General features: G+C 37.3%; 1 protein-coding gene across 1 annotated transcript in view; it reads left to right on the forward strand.

Moving 5' to 3' along the window:
• Positions 1 to 374: 374 nt before the first annotated feature.
• VTA1 (vesicle trafficking 1) overlaps positions 375 to 18499 on the forward strand; it is a 75822-nt gene continuing 57697 nt past the window's right edge. The window contains exon 1 of the mRNA XM_073337486.1: positions 375 to 575. Coding sequence (XP_073193587.1) covers positions 467 to 575 — 109 coding nt within the window. The 5' untranslated portion in view covers positions 375 to 466. The remainder of the gene's footprint in view (positions 576 to 18499) is intronic.

Consider the following 18499-nt stretch of genomic DNA (forward strand, 5'->3'; position numbering starts at 1 on the left):
CCACGGCTTCCCTTATGATCACAGCTGCCGCCTAAGCAGCCCTGCTCTATTTGACAGGGGAACCCACACAGTAGAGGAGGCCACAACTTTTGTCTCCCCTTTGTGGCTAGGAACAGGCCCGCAGCGGCTGCACTAGCGACCACAGGCTAGCCCCATTGCTAAAGCTCGCGGATAAAGGGAGGCTCGTGTCCGCGGTGGGCTTCGAACGCGAGTCGCCCCGCTCCCAGGCCGGCGCGCTCCCTACTACGCCACTTCGCGCCGCAGGTGGCAGCCCTCCCCGCCTCACTTTTCCCCGTCGCTCACCAGGTGTCGCTGCTGCAGGAGCGAGGCGCCACGCTCTCCCCCCCCCCCCGCACGCCTCGGCCGGCGGCTGCCGCGGCACCGGAAGCGGAAGTGGACCGCGGGGGTCGGGCGTGGGACTAGTTGTTGTTGCTAGTGCTGGCGCCGCGGGTCCGACTGGGGCGTCATGGCGGCCGCGGCCCTTCCTCCTTTGCCTGAGCAGTTCAGGAGCCTCCAGCATCACTTGCGAACCGGGCAGGAGCTGGACAAGCGGGAGCCGGTGGTGGCGTATTACTGTGAGTGAGGCTGCCACGGCCACGAGAGCCCCGCCCCGCCCCCCACTCACCGACCGGTCCCCGACAGCCACGCCCCCACCCCGTGACTGTGTCCCCTGCCCCGCCCCCAACGCCCCTTCTAACCGCAGCCCCCTGGGCCCGCGTCTCGCTGGGTCCTGATCTGCAGGCCCGACCCGAGCTACAATCCGGGCGGGCCGCGTCCCCCCCGCCCCCCTCCCGGGACAGACCACTTTTTCGGGGGTGGAGTTAGGAATACTAACCTAATAAATCGTTTTGTACCACGACTAAATTTGTCCACTTTTAATCCGGTGCGAAAAATTAATGTTTGTTCCAAATTTAGCGTTGCCTTTAATTAAGGGAGCACCTATTCTGGGTCGCCGCCCAACCCTCAGTGATTAATGCCCAAGACACAACGTCTAGCAAAATACCACCCAGTGGCACCACCTTCACCTCCCTATAAAGCTTATGCCCAGATGAATTTTTTAGTCTCTAAGGTGCCACAAGTACTCCTCCTTGTCTTTGCTTAGAAGTTGGAATAGTTTTAATAAGGGATTTTAAAAAAATCAGTGATGGAGGTTTTCAAATGCCTCTTTGAAATATATAAAAGTAGACTCTTAAAATGGAGAAACAGACTAGGATTGAGGGGAGCTTGGTTCTGTTCCCAGCTCTGCTGCTGAATTGTCTTGCCTTCAGCAGTTCACTTTCCTCATCTTTTGAGGCAGGTGTTTGTGTATCCTTCTAGATATTTAAAATCTTCATTTGTTATTATTTGACATTTCCTCTTTCTAAGGGCAGGTCTACCCTACAGCCCAAGTCAATCTAACTTACGTTGCTCAGGTTACGTGGATGCAAGTTTTGCGCTGTTCACGCCAGTGCTACGTCGGCGGAAGATGCTCTCCTGCCAACATAGCTTATGTTTCTTGCTGAAGTATATGCCAACGGGAGAGTGCTCTCCCGACAGCATAGCGCATCACCAGACATGTTACAGTGGCGCAGTTGCATCAGTGTAGCTGCGTTTATGTAGCACTGTACTGTAGAATGGCCCTCACTCATTTTCAGCAGGGAGGAAATTATATTTTCTTAAGGCTTGTCTACACTACAGTAGCACAGCTGCACTAGTGTAGACCCTTGCTATACTGTCAGAAGGGTTTTTTTCATTGCTGTAGTTAATCTACCTCTTCGAGAGGTAGTAGTAGTTGACAGAAGAATTCTTCCATTCATTTAGTGGTGTCTATATTGGGGCTTAGCCTGGCCTAAGTACATCTCTCCGGGGTGTGAATTATTCACATCGCTGAGCAACATAGCTAGGTCAACCTAAGTTTTAGGTGTACTGTTTCTGTCTCTTAAATGACTTATTCTTCCCCTTTGAGATAACTTTATCAGGAGGTAACTTCTTGGAGTTGTAGTAGTATATTTTCAGAAAGTAAATGGGGAAAGGAACTTTTTAACCAATGATTTAATAAAGTACTTCTTTGTATACAGAGGTAAACTGAAAATGCAGGCTTGCAGTGTTTTGAAAAACATAGGCAACTCGGAGGCACAAGAATGATGCTATTCTTTATTTCGTGCACACAAATAATATGCTAATACAGTACTAGAATATCAACAAGTTGAATAAGGCATCTGTAAAATAACAGGAAAACTAGAGGTTTATAATAATAATTGCTGGATGGTTCTAGTAAAACACAACACAAAGTCATCTTGTATGTGACAGGAAGCACTAGCTAGCTCCTGAAGTGCTTTTTCGTTATCAGATGTAACACAATGTCTAACTACGTCATACAAATAATAGAGTTTCATGTAAGCAAGTAAGTGCAGGTTTTTGTTCTGATGAAACTAAATGCAGAAATGTTTGATGATTAACCAATATAATTTCTCGTTTTTTTGATTTATATATTTGTTTTGAAATCTAATATAAGTTCTCAGGAGTATGTAGGAAAAAACTAACTTTTTATCACACCTTAATATATTGTGATATTTGAATGTATTTTGTGATATTTGTACTTCAGTGAATAAGTACTTAAGGGAGAGGAGATAAAGTGCCAATTAGCTTTATATCATTTATGGTACTTCCCTGCTTGAGCTTTAAATTAGTGTAGGTGGCCTTGACTTTTCCATTTGGTCACTTAAGTGTGCTTACTGTGTTATTGAACATAGCAGAAGAATATGTTCCAGTGACATAATGTTTCTCATTACAACTTAAAGTAAAAAGTGATGACATCTTGTTTTCAAAACCAAACACTGTATAGATTCTGAATCCTTTTAAATGTCACAGAGCAAAAGAATCAGTCATCACTGAAATTATTTCAAAACTTTAAGTAGTGTTTCATACAAATAGACATCCGACCCATCTCTAGCAATGAAACTGTTCCTGCTATATTGTATGGCTCCAATCCTGCAACTTCTGGTGTGTTGATGTGCTGGAGAGCCCTTTTGAACTCCATGTTGGTGGGATTTGATGCAGGGACAAGGAGTTTCAGGATCAAGGAGATAGGCTTCAATCCTATAAATGTGTGTTTTTAACTTTACTATGATGAGTACTCCCATTGACTTCTTGTGACTACTCAAGGTTTTAAAGTTAAACACGTTCATGAGTGTTGGCAGTGCCAGGGGTGAAGGGCATTTCTGCACATTGTTTAGCAGTAAAATTGTCAGTAGTGACCACTCCTTGATATTACTTCTATATGTAACTTCCTGCTGTTCCCTCCCTTCGTGTCCTTCCCCCCACCCCCATTTCAATGGATAGTGGGTGTTAAGTCTGTGTTATGAACAGACCTTGGTACTTGAGTTCGAAGTTGGATTTTCTACCTCTAAGTAATAACTAAAAATCAAGAAGCAAAGTGTAACATATTGTTTGTCTCACAAAAATAGCAAACAGAAAATTTTAAATAGAAAGATATACATTTAGAAGTATTTATTTATTGTTAGACTATAATAGTTTTTAAAGAATACACCTTGGGCTTAAACTATGTTTATTTTAAAATGTGTATTGTAAAAGACTTTTTTTGAGCATTTCCTTTTCTAGGCTGTATTAAATAGTTTGTGTTAATCATATGGCAAGGTCTTCTCAGTGGTGCTTGTTCAGTGCCGAGCTGTTTCCACACCCCACTGATGATCAGATTTACTATCTAGTAATGTCTAAAAGAAAAGTTATATAGCTCCACTGGAGAAAAGGGCATAGGTGATTAATGGTGAACAAGGTGGAATTCTTCCTTCATTAAGTAATATGTGTGGAGGGTAGATTGTTTAATAGAATTGTATGATTTCTTCAAGGGATGTCATTTTCTAAACACAAGGAGGAAAACTCTGATAATAAATCTCTGGCCTGTTCAATATCTAAAGAAAAAGATGTCCCCAAGTAATATCAAAGACAGTCTGACTGGAAAATAAACTTGCAAAATAACTGTGTTTGAGAGATAATTACTTGTTTTTGTAACTAAGTTTTCACTTCTGTTGTAGAGGTTTGATGAAGGAAACTTCTTCGATACTGATTTTTTTCAACCTTTCACTCTTGGCTCTTTTCAAATTAACCTGTAAATTTTCAAGAGTATATTTATTAACTAAATTGTGTTCATTTTACTTACTGTAGCTCTAATTTAAAGGTTATTGATAGCTGTGCAGGTGTACTGAAAGCAACACTATTGTCCCTGAATCTTTTCAACACTATAGTACGTACATAAATCATATTTCCATATCCAGTAAATGCAGTATAAAATAGTATAAGTGATAATAGTCAGTGTGTTCCAGCAACTTCTAAGAAGCAGAGATATAGGGCCTGATTCTGATAACACAGTGTTATAAATCTGAAGTATCTCTGTTTAAATCATTGGACTAACTGGTGTAAAATAGGTGCAAAAAGAATTTGATCCTTAGATTTTTTTTTTTTCAGCTCTCCCTTCTCCTTCTCCCATCATCTTCAAATTAATCTTTTGGACAGATGACAGTTAAAAAAGCCCTTACTCAGCATGTGTATTAGTGATTTTCCTGAAATGCAAGGGAAGAAAACACATACAAGATTTCAAGTTGCTTACTTCTCCCAGAACTCTAGCTGGCCATAGTTTGGTTGAAAAGCTGAGTGGAACAGAGGAAAAAGCCTCTGGCCAACATTTTTCAGCAGTTAAATGGGGTTTTTCCACTTTGGGGAGTTTGGGGAGTAATAAAATGTTGGCAGACTTGACCTTTTCTACCTGCAGTAGATCCAATGTCATTTTTTCTTGTGACAAGTGATAAAGAATAAGGAAGCTCTGCTTGGCCTTCTTGTCTTCTAAGGCTGAGAACTGTGTAGTGTATTGCAGTTCTATAGGATCATTCTGTTTAGCATTACCAAGCTATTTCTGTCTGCTTGTTTTATACAGCAGCTACAGTGTAGACCCTCTCACCCTCACCGGTATTTGACATACTGTAATATGTTTCTTAATGAAAACCTACTTTGTGTTTTTCAAAATTAGCCTCAACTGAAATTTCAAGTTCCAGTAAAGTGTTAGCATAAGTGGTAAATTTAAAAACTTGGCTATTATTAAGGCACAGGACTGACTATAGACAGCAAGAAATATTTTTCCCATTGTGCTTGGTTATAGTTGCAGAAACAATGTTCTACTGTAACTTGATACATTTTTGCTTATTAGGAAAATTTTGAGTAACCATTTAATCTTTTTTTGAAGCAGTATATAACTAAATGGTATTAGATCTTTCTATTGAAAAAAATCTTTGTCAATTATGTACTTTATACATTTAACGAGGGCTTATTAGAATTCAAAAGCATAAAATATAGTGCCCAGAAGATTTCTTGTTTATTAAAAGGTGAGTTCTGTGGAGTTCCTACATACTGGAAGGAAACATACATTTATTACATGTCTGCAACAAAGTTTCTTTGTAGGATGGTACCTACTAAGACTTCAGAGTTCAAACTGATTCACATGTTGTCCATGGTTGAACAATCTGTTTTCCGTATTGCTAATAGCAATGGGGAAACAGATTTTATGGGGTTTTTTTAAGTGTATGATTTGAGGTTACACATTAAGGAATAGATTTTAATCTTTTGTTTTTCTGGAATATTTAAGGAATAAGACACCTAGTTTGTGGTGTGCTGTGACCCATGTTTTGAATATATGGGATAAATTATAAGTTGTCCTCAATTTCAGTTTCTTGAAGATGGGTTTCCTTCATCCTATATCAAGTATTTTCCTTCGTCTGTCTTTGTTTGTGGGCACTTATTCCTTTAAGAGGATTGCAAGGGAGAAACTGTACTCTATGCTTTTGCCCTTATTGTTGCAGCAGAAGAACAAGTAGTTGTGTGTTTAGCAAACACTTACGAGAAAGGTTAATAAAAGTTAATAATTGCCAAATGTATTTGATGGAAATTATTAGAACAATGAAATCAAGCTGGTGATATTGTTTAAAAATACTAGGGGATGGACAGAAATGGAAATATAGAACAGATATGATTCAGAAATTAAAACTTGTTTTCTCAGGTGTGTATTCTTTGATTTAAGTAAACCATTAAACCTATTACTTACCCACTGGTCAGAGAATAACCCTCGGTCTAGGACCTCAGTACAGACCTGAGGATCATGAAATCTCCATTTTAACCTCTCTCAGAATGTTCCTTACACCAACTCATTCTCCTCTGGCTATTTTGTGAATCTAGCCCTTTAAAAATGGCCAGAACAAAATGTTTTCAGTCGAATAAAATGTTTAATTTAATCTGAAATGGACTTCAATTTGCCAAATTTGTCTGGAATTTTTCAAATTTGATTTGGGTGCTATTGTTTTTTTTAATTGCCAAATCAGTGATTTGCCCAGCTCTAGCTCCAACCTATTCTGTCATCCAGCTAACTATAATTCCCATTGGCATCTCCCTGGAACTTGTCATTTTGGGCAAAATTCTCTGCAGAGGAGCCCAAGTTGAGATCAGCATCTCCACTCTCTTGCATCTGGCAGCTTGTCTACACAGGGATATGTAGGGTAAGCATGGATGTGAATTTAAAGCGCACTAATAGTGATTTCTCACTAACTCCCTGTGTGGATTCTCTTACTTCACACTAGAAGCGCCTTTGCACTTTGCATTTACACCCTAAATTACTCTGCACTAAGTTCCTTGTATAGACAAGCACTTAGTGTCCTAATAAGGTGATTAAAGAACATCAGGCCTTTAGTAAATTCCTTGACCCTGAGAACCAGGGATTTGAATCTCTTCTGCTGGGGTTACCCCTCATTTTACCTAATCTCATATATCCCTGTTTGATTTGGACAAAAAGGGAAAAAAATACGGTAAAAGCTAAAAATCACAATAAAAGCAGTCGTTTTCAGAAAATGATTTGCAAGTTGACTGTTTCCATTTAATCATAAAATATTAAGATATCTTCGCCAAACATATTTCATATTGCAAAACATACATCTCACTGCTAAATACTCAAATCACAAAAGAAACGACCATTGAAAATGCAGTGATTTCACACTTTCCTTCTCTGCCCCTTCCCAACTTACTGACAACCACATATAATTGTACATGATCAGTCTTTGATGGATGTTTCATAGGAATGTAGATTGGTGGTATGATTCTGCAGTATACTCTTCTAAAACAGGTGTGCTATAAATCTGAAGACCTGTTGTGGAATTAATGTAATTTTTTTTCTTTTCTAAATTGACATTGATTATATAAAATTCATTTTGGTTATTAATATGCAAGGTTTAATTTAGAAAGCATGTGTTACTTCCCCGACCTTGTACCATCCCACGCACCCACCCTACTCTTCAAATAAAGGAGTTCCTTTTCCCATCCACCCTTTAGTCTGCATTGTGGTGTTTTTTCTTGGCTGAGGAGAGCTGGATGAGACTGTTTGGAGCTAACAATGCTAATCCTACAGTAGCTCAGATCTAGGGATTATTACAGAATGACATCCTTCCCACTAGAGGCCAGTACGGGTTGGGATGAGAAAAATCTCGATACTGAGTGAATATGACTCAGATGTCGCAATGTATATTGCTTCAGGGCCAACATAACAGACCCTCTTCTGTAGCTTTCACAAACTGTAGTTGCTCAAGAGTTATTTTTCTTGTGTGTAGACAATCCCATTTTTTGACTTCTTTCTTTGAACGAGTTGTGTCATCTTAGATGTGGTAACCCATGACTGCAGTTAATTGAACTTGTCTGCTTCTACTTTTCAAGCAGTTTCTCAAGTATTTGAAAAAGATGTCAAACTTACCTTTTTACTAAACTCTTACTCATTTCTAATATCAAATTTAGTGTTTTCACATTAATATATTGGAACATAGTAGTGCTCTTAAAAAACAGCAATGTTACGATCTCTACAAGATTGGATTTAATAGGGAATATGGTAAATTGCCTTAACCAAGAATTAGAACTGTAACCTTTCCATTGCATACAGAATCCATTGCTTGTGTCTTTCATATGAATTAAGTGCTCACAATAGGTGTGACTGATAAGTCTTGAAGACTGATGTTTTCATCTGTTGAATGGGTACAGCATAGACAGTTACACTGCAAAGTTCCCCAAATGGTCCTGAAAATGTAGGTCAGTCTTTGCCTTGAAGTACCAGCTTTAGGGATGAGTGTATTTCATTCTTCAACCTGCTGATCCTCTAAGTTTCTAACAAAGGCAAGCAAAGGTGCCGTTTGTGAAACATTTTCACGCTGGCCATTAAAGAGAGGAATGATGCTCCAGTGTTAGGGCAATAGTCAAAGACTTGGGATCAAGTCTGCCATAGACTTTTTCTGTGACCTTAGACAAGTCACTTAGCCTTTCTGTGCCTCAGTTCAGCATTAGAAAATGGGGAATATAGTATTCTCCTATGTCAAAGGAGAGATGTGAGGATAAATATATTTTAAGTTTGTGAAGCACTTGGATACTATAGTAATGAGGGCCAGAGATAAAACATATGTTTTTAAATCTCCCCCCCAAACCAAAGGAAAAAAAACGGGACAGGGGAATCTCCTTTTATTCTTTCAGCTAGTATTTTTAAAAACAGGTGGATTTTCATTTCCCTTGGTTATGTCCATAAGAGAAACTGAGCAAATGTAAAACCTGTCTTCAAACCTTGTCAACAATTTTCTTAAGTTTTTTTTGTGGCTTCTTCCTTTATAGTGTGTATATATCTCATGTTACATACTAAGCAAACAGATAGTGATGAGACAAGGAAGACTTTTTAAAAAATGCTTTCTCCTGACACTCATAAAAAGAAAGTTATATTGAATTAATTTTATTATGAGGCTTAAGTTCAGAATCTATTAGATTGTGTAAAGCTTTTAACTTGGAAAGCCATTGATTTTGCTATTGTTAGCTCTGTGTAAAGTGTTTGGGATGTTTGGAGTATCTGATTGTTAAAGCTGAAGTAAGGTTTTAGAAAGTGCATTGGATTGACTCTGACAGTGTACTTGGAGGTAGTGTGTTATTTTAATTGTTTTGTGGAAGTGCAATAATCTGAATATTAAAGACGCAGGTATTAATACTGACCATTTCAAAGATTAAAACCTGATACTTTTTAGGTAAAGTTTGCAAGTCTACAGATCAAGTTATTGCCCATTGTCATCTTCCTCATAATATTTTAAACTTTTCTTGTGTTTGCTCTGACCGTAGCCAGCATCTTCCTCGTACTTTATGGGGCAGCCCCCGGTACCTTTCCTTTGACTGAGGGCCTAGATCTGGCCTATTTCTGTCTCCCTTGAGAGTAAATGAAAGGGTTATTCATCACAATGACCATGAGTATCCTCTTATTAAAGTCAGCAATTTTAAATTCATGTATTTTTTTTAAAAAAATCCTGTTTTTTAATCAGTCTAAATACATTGACAGCTATGTTGTTGCACAGTATTTAGTGTAGCTAGATCAGATTTTTCTAGTTTTATTCCAGCTTTATGTTGGAGGACCAGAAGTTGGTCTTTAAATAACAGCACTGAAAGACCAGAGCTTGGAAGAGAGAATTGGTCATTCTTTTTCTAGAATTCTTAATGGAGATTTGTACAGCCTATTTGCATTACCATCTGGACTTCAGAGTTACAACATGTGTTTGTAATTGCAAATATAACTGTATTTTCCAATTAATTCATTTTATTTAACAAGCTGGTATTCTTTAGAGAATAGTATGTTCTAAAATAGTTGTTTATAATTTTCAATACAATTTTTTGAAACAATATCAGGTTTGTAGTATTAATAGTACAAATATGTATCTCCTACGTAGTGTTTTGAAAAATGAGACCACCCAGCACATATACAACATTGTGGTAAGTTTTAAAATGTGGTACTGTAAATGATCCGCCCTCAATTCCAGGATTTGGAATACTATTAAACATGAACTGAAAATATTTTTTTTTCTTGGATGGGATCTCTCTTACTTTTTAAAGGTAGTCTGGCTATTTTTTCCTCCAAAAGGAAAACAGTTTTCTTCAGCTTGTATTTTTCCTTAGAAATATCAGGAATTTCAAGTTTTGTTATCTTTGGGGAGGACTTATTGTTTGACTCAAATTTTTGACTTTTTCAGTCAAACTCTTACTGTTTGACTTTGCCCATCTACATCTCCCACGTTATGTAGTGGAAGGGGGAGCATATGACCCTCCAAGGTGTTTTTTATATATATACATATATACTGCAAAATAGGTAATGTACTTAGTCAGTTAATTCAAGTGAATTAGACTTGGCCATCCTGTAAAAAAGTAGCATGATGAATACTAAAACTACTAATTCCATAGTGGAATAAACAGTGGAGCAAGTAGAAATCATTTCTTGCTGGTACACTGCACTCATAGGGGGAGGCATGTGACCTCCCCATGTGATTCCTCCCCAGCCTGGTCCCTCCCCGTGATCCACATCCATCCCACAGTTACCTGGGGGAGGGGGTCTGACTGTCCTCCTCCTGCTGTGCCGTAGGTGTCTGCTGTACAGATCCCAGGCAGGAGGACTCAGGAGACACAGCTGCATGGAAGGCCTGGGGCAGAGCTGGAAGCGGTACAGCCACACCGGAGGAGCGTGAAAGGAGTTGTGGTTTCTGTTGCTACAGAACAGTTGTCTATGTTAGATTAAATGACTCTGGAAAGCAGGGTGGATTGATTTTAAATCAAGGCAATTTAAATCCTGATTTAAATTACCAAGTTGAAATCCTTGATTTAAATAGTCGATGTTAATCAGGTTTTCCATTTGCACTTTAGTTACTTTCTAAACAAAGTTGCATTCTCATTGGTTGGTATAACCATTAAAACATGTTCACTTCCAACTAAATAAAGCCTTTGTGCTAGATTTTGTACATCTTTTTGCTACCTAAGAGAGTATACTGTAACTATATACATTTATTTAAGCAACTGTATAGCTTAATATTTTCAGATTCTTATTAATTGTACATTTTAATATGTTAGAAAATTAGTGAATAACATATTGCTTATTTCTAACAACAAAAAACTAATTTTTTTGTCATGATTTGTGTCAAACTGGATTAGGATGGTAACTGGAATTTAATTAAATGCACAAAACAGCATATAAAATTTATTTTTATTAAAACAACCTTAAATGTTGTGGGCACAAACTTCTCTTATCAGGACATAGTTCACATTTACAACTAAATGGTTTAATAAAGAAACAGAGGTATTAACTGTAGTCAGTGAATAAAATTGATTATTTCAGGTGAGCCTGGGAAGAATTTCAAACATGCCTAAGTGAAAGTGACTGGAGCTTAAGTTCCTACTTGCCTAAGTCTGCTGAAAATGAGACAACAGTCTCCTAAGTTACTTGGGCTGTGTTTCACACTTCTAAAACTAGTAAATCTCAATCCCTCCCTCTTTGTTTTTATGCATAGGCTGAAAGAGAGAGACAAGTTTTCCTGCATTTTGAATTCCCAATTGATTTCTCAACTTCGAGTGTTAGTCCACATGAAGAAAATAGTCTTTCTATGCCTGCAAAAGAGGCTACAGCTGTCAGAAGCCAGTTTAGCACTTGAGCATGATATGGTTCCAGGTGCTTAGCTACTGACTTCCACCTGTTTGAGTGGTGAGACTTTCTTTAAAACATCAGCAAACATATACTTCTTGAATGGTTCACCTCAAGCCCTGAAATTTATTATGGTTGGTGTGACTTGAAGGGTGACTATTAGATGCCCATGTCATAGCAGTTGCATCTTCTTCAGCAGTTAGGAATCTACTCTAGTACTTTGGATTGAGAATATTGGCAAGAAAATGAGGTGGAGTAAGTGCTTGACCTATCTGCTTCTTTCCTGCCTACAATTTAACATTGTTCTTGAGTATTTCTTTCTTCAGTGTCCTTTCCAAATTTCAACAGTATCAGCAGTACAGCAGTAATCTTTCTGCAGTTTGTTCAAGGCTATGGAAATAGGTTTCAGTGTATTCAGCATGTCTTCTATATTTCTCTTTAGTGCAATGTTGGCTGCTTTGTCTGTGATAGTTCCATCTATTTTGTCACAATTTTCTTGATAAGTTGTCATCAAAATAGGCCAGTTCTTAATAAATAGCTCAAAACATTCAGCCACTGAGTTCCATTGTACATCTTGGGGGAGAAATAGTTTGGATCTTATTGCTCTCCCATGAAGCTGAAATAAAGTGGTTGTTACAGAAGTAGTTTTCAATTTCAACAATATTTTCCTTTATTCCTGGAGTTTTACATAAGTCTTTGGCTAAAATATACATCAGATGAGGTCTGCACCCATATGTTGTGAGTTTCAGGTTCCCTCCATTATCTTCTAGATTTCTTCTCATCTTTGCTACATTTGCAGCATTCTGGGATAAAGCTACACACTTGATACTTTAATATTTGTTCACAGTTTTATAGTTTTTACTGCTCCTTCTTTTTAGTATTCTGCTGTATAGTCATTCCCTGATGTATCAGTTGTTTCTGTAAGATAGAACTTCTGTAAGATAGAACATCTTCTGTTGTCAGACAAGTACAACAGGATCATTGTGTACATTGCTTCATCCATCAAGACTCAGATTAACGCATTTCCCATCAATGTTTTTTGCGCGCTGTTCAATTTCTTTGTCATACACTCTATCCAGCAAACTTCCAGCAGTGTCTGCTTTACTGGGTGGAGTGTAGCCTGGTCGTAATGATTGAACCATGTCAATGAAATGTTTTGTTCTGAACAAGATGAAAGGGGGGAATTTGTTGCATAAATGAACCGAGCAATCTTTTCATCTATGGAGTCTTGCTGAAATTTGCTGGTCCTGATTACAATGCATCCATGGTTTTACTGGATGATGAAGACAGTACTTTTTTTATTTTTATTTTTTTGGATACAGGTAACTTACTGTCTGATGTGTGTTTAGTTGCTGTGCTGCTGGTGGTACACATTGCAGATGATGGACGTTCATAATCCCTTATGTCTAAGAAGGACCCTGAAACAAAATGGTAAAGGAAGTCGCTCACTGAATATTACTCAGTACACTGCTTTAAAAAAGTGATTGTGAATACAAGATTCCTCCTAGTGCAACTCTTTGTACCACCTTTTAAATGATAAAATTTATTCTAAACCAGGTTTTATAGGGAAGATAATTAATAAATATATGGATTATCTAAATGTATTTAAATCCTTATCTCTAGCAGCATACCAAACAGGTTGAAAAAATGGTTTTAAAAGTTAAAATTCATAAGTGTCTAATAGAACTTTATTTGTAAACAGGAAATCTTCACCTAGGATGTTTGATTATATTGAGCAATAAAAAATAATTTCAGAAGTCCAGCAGAAACAGTAATAATATAGTTGATAAATATTCCTACAACAAATTAATATGCCAATTATATTTGCATTCAAACATTTTGAAATTCATAAGTAATCTACCCAAAATACAATTTTATTACAATAACTTGTCATAGATTATCATTTATTAGCATACTAGGACATGGAAGGCAGTCCATAAGAATGATGCAAAAATAAGTTTACTAACCAGTTGATTCAGATTGTTCAGGCATGCCCACGTAATCATCTTCAGGTCATTTACTTCTGAGGAGTATTTTTCATGATGGTGTTTCATTCTGTCGGTTAGGACTTGCATCTATGTGGCCCATGTTCCTGTTTTACCCAATGGTAGAGGAGTTTCTTGAAAGTATTCCTGAGTAGGGTCTTTCTTATGACCTGCAGCCAAGGCAGTTTTTTCCTCCAGTTCCCAGGTGTTGAAATCAAGACTAGAGGCTGCATTCTGAAGAATACTGTTCCTTCTTCCCACAGGGTCCTGCTTGAACACCAGTATTGCTCCTTTCTTTTTGCACACTTTGTTTCTTCTCCCTTGTTACATAAACTGGATCCACTGCTCCCCAATTCTTCACCCTGGGGGAAAACAACAAACTAAAAACTATGGAAGACTTCTGCTCGTGTAACCCAAATGCCTTTTTGCACTGCAGTATTTTATTTATTTAGAGACAGAGAGGGAAGCAGATGAGAAATTAATGGATCTGTTTGTATCTCCTTCTGTGTACACATGCAAGGAGACTGAGCAAGGCCGTTTACCTGAAGTGCCTAGAACCATCCAAAGCAGGGCTTGTAGTTACTGGGCAGGTTAGTGCTCTTCCATGAACTGGAGAGTAAGCTTCTGTGATGAGTTGACTCATAAATTTTCATAATTTTGAGAACTGAGCCAGTCAGGGAGTAAGCTATAAAATAGGAGTAAGAGACTGAGGTGGATGATCCTGATGTGATACATGATGGGGTCTCCTGGAGTAAGAGGCCAGGTCCCAATGCCTGTGATCACTTTGCCAGTCTTTTGCACCCAGTAGCGCTGTCCCTGGGTCCCCCCCAGGATCAAGCCCTTACTACAGTTCATGACCTATTGTGCCATATTCTTAAAGCTTGATCTCAAAAATTAAATGTTTTTCCTCTGATTTTTTCTTTATTTAGAAAAGCATCCTTTAACTCAAAATGTTTGATGGTGACAGTCATAGATTCAACATATTTTTTATTAAATTCAGATTTCATTTTAAACAGGTTTATTTTCAAAAGGAAAAGCTCATTATAATTTACATAAAATAAAAAGTCAGATTTAAATTTTAAAAAATCCAACTTAAAAAAAATCTACCCTCCTGGAGAGAGAACTACCTATTTGTCATTACAATTCGTCATCCCTCTAGGCCAGAGTAGAAGCATGTGGTAGGACAGAATTAGAAGATAGCAGCTAACAGTAATATCGATTCTGTGGATAAAACTTCATTTGCTGCTATTTTATTTTTATTCAGCACTAAATTCATTTAAAAAATAAAGTTTCTGTTATCCTGGCTGAAATCTGGAATAATATACTATGTTATAGAAATGAGTGCTATGCACAAATTAAAGACATACTACTCATGGTGAAATTGTGCTGTGCATTAGAAAAGGAGGAATAAACTAGTATTGAGTGACATGAATAAAAGCAGAACAGTTTGTGTCAAAGCTCATTGTATAATTCCTTCCAGCACACCCACATTTAGTATTTACTGAACAAAGATTAAGGGCAACAAATTGAAACATAAATATTCACTTCTTTGAAAAACATTTTTCTGCGAATTATTACTTGCCAAGTCTTTGACTTTGAAGATAAATGTCCTGTCTTAAAAAAAAAAAATTAAGAAAAGAAATAGAAACAAACTGTTAATGATTAGTAAAACATATTTCTATCTTTGTGTATAAAAAGATTTAAAGCGATTTCAGTAATATATTACTAGCAAGTACTCTTTGCAGTATTAAATGATGGTGGCAGTAATTTACTCCACAAACCTTTTTTTACCTCTCCACCACCCCAGTCTCTGCATGTTGATTTAGTTTTGTTTGAGTAGACTTAATTTGAGCTGCTAAAATATTTTGTTAATTTTAAGAACATGGGAGCAAAGGTAATATAATTCTGTAATTATATATTAAGCAAAGTGCTTGAAACAGAGGTGAGATTAAAAATGAGTAATCAGCATCTTTTATTCATCTTCAGATAGCCCACATCTGTATCACAAGTAGTATTGAAGATTTGTAGGTCACTTTTTTTCTGACAAAGAATACCTAAGCTCTTCTAAAAGGTCCGGTTAAGACTTTGGAAATTTGTGAGTTCTTGCAGCTGGAATGTATGACTAACTATGGCTTTTATTTCAGAAGTTACAACTGCTTGGCTTTCTTTCCACTGAGTATATTTTTGATCAAAAGGTTAACATCAAGTGGCTGCCTTCATTTTAAGCCTAGCTCTTCAGTTTACAGAGTATTATTGGTTCCTTTAGGGACAAGCAATAAATACATTGTTTCAAGTTCAAGAGAAGAGAAGTAATTGGAAAATGAGCTTCATAATCATCTTGATATAAAATGACACCTTGAGCCATTAAGCACTTGTGTAAAGTATTCTCATTGTTTTAAAAGCAGACTCCTTTGGCTGCAATAATACAGTTTTAATTCAGAGCATAAAGAGGATCTCATTCTGTGCTGTATGTGGTACTAAGCAACTTAACCTCCCTATGAGGCTATTAGGAATCAAACATTGTCAGACAAAACAGAATTTGTGTGACCTTAGCAAGTATCATAGCTATATGTTCCATTGCTTTTGCAATATCATGGAAACTAAAATTTCTGGGTTTAAGGGAATGTAAATATTCAGTCTGTTTTCTTTCAGAAAAGAAATGAGGAAATATCATTTATGATTTATTAATGTCTGGTTTCGCTCAGCAAACTGGTGGGAAGAGGTGGGAATTTGGTTTCTCATTTGGGAGTTGCCCCTGAATATTGAGAAATCCCATCTTACTGAGCAGTGCTTAGGGCCTAGCAAGTTTTGTCTTCTGGCTATTAGGTGTCAGTTAAAAAATTTCAGAAAAGGAACAACCTGAACTTGAGAAGAAGATTTGGGCATCACTGCCTACAGCTCAATGAAGATATTTGCTTGTTGTTCAGTTGCAGTCGGAATAACAAATATGTGAAGTCCTTATCTTTCAAACACCTACATGCATGCTCAACCTCACTTTTGGACTGCTCACTGTAGTAAAATTAAGTATGTCTTTGTAGGATCGGGACTTTAGTTTGCATAAGCAACAGGATGGAGAAAAATATAATGCTTATGGCTTACTCCCAACTAGAATACTTTGGTCATCCCATCTTTAAAAGGATATTTCAGAGTTTTTCTAAAGGTGGGGGGAGAGGGCTAGAAAAAGGTCACAAAAATGACTAGGGGCATGGAAACACTTTCATATGAAGAGAGATTGAAAAGATTAGATTTGTTTACCTTAGAAAAGAGACATCAAAAAAGTATATAAAACAATTAATGGAATAGAGGAGGTAGATGGGACATTTCTGTTTTCTCCCTGTCTTACGAGAAAGGGGACAGTCAATTAAATTGAAAAGCAACAAATTCAAAAGTGAAAACCAATAAATATTTTTTGCATAAATCTGAATTAGATCACTGATGTTGTTGAGTCCAAAAAATTAATAGAATTCAAAAAGAGCTTAGATATTTATATGCATAACAAGAATATCCAGAGTTTTTATAGTTAATACTAGCAAATTTTAGAGGCAATATTAAACCTCATGCTACCAGGTTTTATGCCAAACTCTAACTATTAAAAATTAGGATGACACCTAATGTGGGAGGTAGGTTATTCAGCATCTGCCTAATACAGTGTTTCTTGCAAACCCATCTGAAGCCTCTGGTGCTGGCCATCATCAGAAATCACTGGACTAGATGGTTTGTGGATCTGATAAAGTATGGCAATTTCTGTGTTCCTGTAACACAGCCCTGGGGGGCAAAAAGTAGGGGAAAAAATCTAGTGTGTTTTAAAAATGTGTTTAATTGTATGTGGGACTGCAAACACTAAAATGCCTTAATCATATTCATATGGTTAGCCCTACTGCAGGGCAGAGTTAAAGTTGTTTGGGTGCTTCATATGTGCTTATTTTAATATGTTTGAGTTTCTTTTAAGTGTATCCTTAATTCTAAATTTTGTGGATTTGTAATGCTTGGTTTTAGAATAATTGCAGCACCTTGGAGGGTAAAAAAAATAAAATACTGGTACATACTCTTAAACTTAACTATATCTTAATGTAAGTGTTTTTTTTGGGGGGGGGGGGAAGGGGAAGGGATAAGGGAGTACATATGATAAATTCCATCTGCTTTTAAACTTATTGAGTTTCTTTCAGTTGCCAAACTCTTATTTTCAGTTGCTCAGAGCTTTTACCCAAAACATATCTTTTGGACTGAAGTTCCTATTTAGTCTCAAAATTAGAACTTTGTTTTTGTTTTTGCATTGTTGATGATACAGCTGTTAGGCTATTTTTTAAATTATCCAAATGTGTACAGGGAGGAGTCCGAAGGCAAAAGTTGTTTTTCATCTGCTAAAAAATGTTTGTCTTTTTTGTGGTTAAATAACTCAGATTTATTTTAACGTTTTAAAACTTGGCCAGTGCATGATCCTGAATAAGGAGTGCATGCTTTGTCTGCTTTGAAGAAATTTGGTTTTGAAATAATGTGGTATTTGGCTCATATGAGGTACATTTCCTAAACTTTGGAAAGACTTACCAGATTGTAAGACTCACTGCTCAAACCTAATAACTGATAGCCAAGGTGATTCTGCTCTACTTCAGAATCATTGGAGGAAGTTTGCAGCCCTTTTTTACTTACACAGCAAGTTCAATATGTCCTCTGATTTGTCTGCCTTCAGAATGGGGGTTGCGTGTTCCCTACTGCAATCACTGTCAAGTCCCTCTGCCAGTTTCAAAATCAGCTTGTTACACTCCGCCCCTGCCTCCCCCCCCACCCCCGGCAATCTTACTGGATTTAATGTATAATGATGTGAAGGGGGGACAGACTGATAACTTCCGCATTAATTCACTGGAGTTGTCGAGGCAGTTTCCAGTTTACTGTACAGTTAATACTAAAAATTAAATGTACTTTATGGTGATTAGTTATTTTATTACAATTGAGTATGTTCTATTCTGGCAATGAAATAACATGGTTAGATGACTCCACATACCTTCAGTGA

The sequence above is a fragment of the Lepidochelys kempii genome, chromosome 3, assembly GCF_965140265.1.
Source record: "Lepidochelys kempii isolate rLepKem1 chromosome 3, rLepKem1.hap2, whole genome shotgun sequence".
NCBI classification, from domain to species: Eukaryota; Metazoa; Chordata; order Testudines; family Cheloniidae; genus Lepidochelys; species Lepidochelys kempii.